Source organism: Rhinopithecus bieti, unplaced genomic scaffold (assembly GCF_001698545.2).
Source record: "Rhinopithecus bieti isolate Rb0 unplaced genomic scaffold, ASM169854v2 scaffold_5260, whole genome shotgun sequence".
NCBI classification, from domain to species: domain Eukaryota; kingdom Metazoa; phylum Chordata; class Mammalia; order Primates; family Cercopithecidae; genus Rhinopithecus; species Rhinopithecus bieti.
Window position 1 is genome coordinate 7,896,286 of NW_016805896.1, and position 2,749 is coordinate 7,899,034.

Below are 2,749 nucleotides of genomic sequence, written 5' to 3' on the forward strand. Positions count from 1 at the left end.
TAGCCTATCCCAATACTGTCTTCTCCTAGCTCGGTGATTGGCTCAGGCTAAGGCCAACCAGGACCTTAGCCAGGTCAATGAGCGCCTCTCCTGGCATTTTTGCTGAGCTCTCAGGAAATACATGAATGTTCTCTCTGGTGAGGTTACTAAGTTGGTGGTATGGGCTGGGCAAGGTGGCTCACGCCTGTAATGCTGGCACTTTGGGAGTCCCACGGGGGCAAATCACTTGAGTCCAGGAGTTCAAGACCAGCCTGGGCAACATGGTGAAACCCTGTCTCTACTAAAAACACAAAAATTAGCTGGGCGTGGTGGTGTATGCGTGTAGTCCCAGCTACTCGGGAGGCTGAGGCATGAGAATCGCTTGAACCTGGAGGAGGGGGCTGCAGTGAGCTAAGATCCCACTACTGCACTCCAGCCTGGGCAACAGAGAGGGACTCTGTCTCAAAATAAATAAATAAAAATGAATAAAAGTTAACAAAAACTTCCAGGCGTGGTGGCTCACGCCTGTAATCCCAGCACTTTGGGAAGCCGAGGTGGGCGGATCACCTGAAGTCGGGAGTTCGAGACCAGCCTGACCAACATGGAGAAACCCTGTTTCTACTAAAAATACAAAATTAGCTGGGCATGGTGGTGCATGCCTGTAATCCCAGCTACTCGGGAGGTTGAGGCAGAAGAATCGCTTGAACCCAGGAGGCGGAGGTTGCAGTGAGCTGAGATCACACCGTTGCACTCCAGCCTGGGCAACAAGAGCAAAACTCCATCTCAAAGTAAATAAATAAATAAAGGCCAGGCGCGGTGGCTCACACCTGTAATCCCAGCACTTTGGGAGGCCGAGGCGGGCGGATCACAAGGTCAGGAATCGAGACCATCCTGGCTAACAAAGTGAAACCCTGTCTCTACTAAAAATAAAAAAAAATTAAAAAAAAAAAAATTTAGCTGGGCCTGGTGGCGGGCGCCTGTAGCCCCAGCTACTCGGGAGACTGAGGCAGGAGAATGGCGTGAACCCAGGAGGAGAAGCTTGCAGTGAGCCGAGGTCACGCCACTGCACTCCAGTCTGGGTGACAGAGCGAGACTCCATCTCAAAAAATAAAAAAATAAAAAAATAAAAAAAAAAAGAAAAGAAAAGAAAAGAAAATAAATAAATAAAATAAAAACTAAGTTGGTGGTAAATCAGCAGCTATGTCCATCACACAGGGAAAGCCTGCCTGAGAATGAAGCCAACACAGAGGAAAGAACTGAGATACTGAGATAACTGGTCTCTGGGCTGTGTACCTGGATCCAGGCATGCATGAAGCTTAAACAGAGAAGGCTGCCTCGGGAAAGGAGAAGGAGTCCCTAGAAGAGACCCTTGCAGTTTTGGGGCAGGGAGGCAAGTCACGTTTCAGGAATCCCAGCATGGAGATGAACAGGCATGGAGTTTGTGCTTCCAACTATGCTTGGTGTCAGGAAGAGGGGAAGGTGTGGCAGCTGGGGTCCATTGGGGGAGTGGGTCACTTACCTTCAAATCGGAGGCTTAACAGCAGGGGATTGGCAGGTGTCTCCGACAGCAGCTCCACATAGAGGGACTGGGCGTCACTGATGAGACCCCGCTCAGGGACATCGTCCATGTCTGAATCATAGATCACGGGGGATAGGGGGCTGCCCCCTGAGCGCACCATCAGCCTGGGTTGGACAGAATCGTGACCAGGAGCTCAACCTCCCTCACAAGCTGCCTCACCCCTTGCCCGCTCTCCTAACTTATTTTTATAGCTGTTATCATCACACATTAACTATATGCCACACACTCTTCTAAGCACTTACCTATTCTTTCTCATTTAATTTTCACAAGAACTCTTGAGTCAGACACTATTATCCCTTATTTTATAGAGGAGGATATTGGGGCATAGAAAGATCAAGTAACCTGTCCAAGGTCACAGAGCAAGTAGTGGCAGGGCTGAGATACCTAGTTGCTAGGTAAAGGATGTTAATGATGATGAAGATAGCAGATGCTTGACCAGGTACGGTGGCTCAGCTCACACCTGTAATCCCAGCACTTTGGGAGGCCAAGACGGGTGGATCACCTGAAGTCAGGAGTTCAAGACCAGGCTGGCCAACATGGTAAAACCCCATGTTTACTAAAAATACAAAAATTAGCCAGGTGTGGTGGTGCATGCTTGTAATCCCAGCTACTCAGGAGGCTGAGGCAGGAGAATCGCTTGCATCTGGGAGGTGGAGGTTGCAGATAGCTGAATTCATGCCACTGCACTCCAGCCTGGGTGACAGAGTGAGACTGTCTCAAAGAGAGAAGAAGAAGAAAGAAGAAGAAGAAGAAGAAGAAGAAGAAGAAGAAGAAGAAGAAGAAGAAGAAGAAGAAGAAGGAGAAGGAGAAGGAGAAGGAGAAGGAGAAGGAGAAGGAGAAGGAGAAGGAGAAGGAGAAGGAGAAGGAGAAGGAGAAGATAGGGCACATGCGGTGGCTCATGCCTGTAATCCCAGCACTTTGGGAAGCCGAGGTGGGCAGATCACGAGGTCAGGAGATCGAGACCATCCTGGCTAACACAGTAAAACCCCATCTCTACTAAAAAAAAAAAAAAGTACAACAAATTAACTGGACATGGTGGCACGCACTTGTAGTCCCAGCTACTCGGGAGGCTGAGGCAGGAGAATCACTCGAGCCCAGGAGGCAGAGGTTGTAGTGAGCCAAGAGCGCGCCACTGCACTCCAGCCTGGGCGACAGGGTGAGACTCCATCTCAAAAAAAAAAAAAAAAAAAA

General features: G+C 49.3%; 1 protein-coding gene across 1 annotated transcript in view; it reads right to left on the minus strand.

Annotated features, from left to right (window-relative positions):
- Nucleotides 1-1,490: 1,490 nt before the first annotated feature.
- LOC108530863 (seizure 6-like protein 2) overlaps nucleotides 1,491-2,749 on the minus strand; it is a 13,819-nt gene continuing 12,560 nt past the window's right edge. Inside the window, exon 8 of the mRNA XM_017873934.1 lies at nucleotides 1,491-1,662. Coding sequence (XP_017729423.1) covers nucleotides 1,491-1,662 — 172 coding nt within the window. The remainder of the gene's footprint in view (nucleotides 1,663-2,749) is intronic.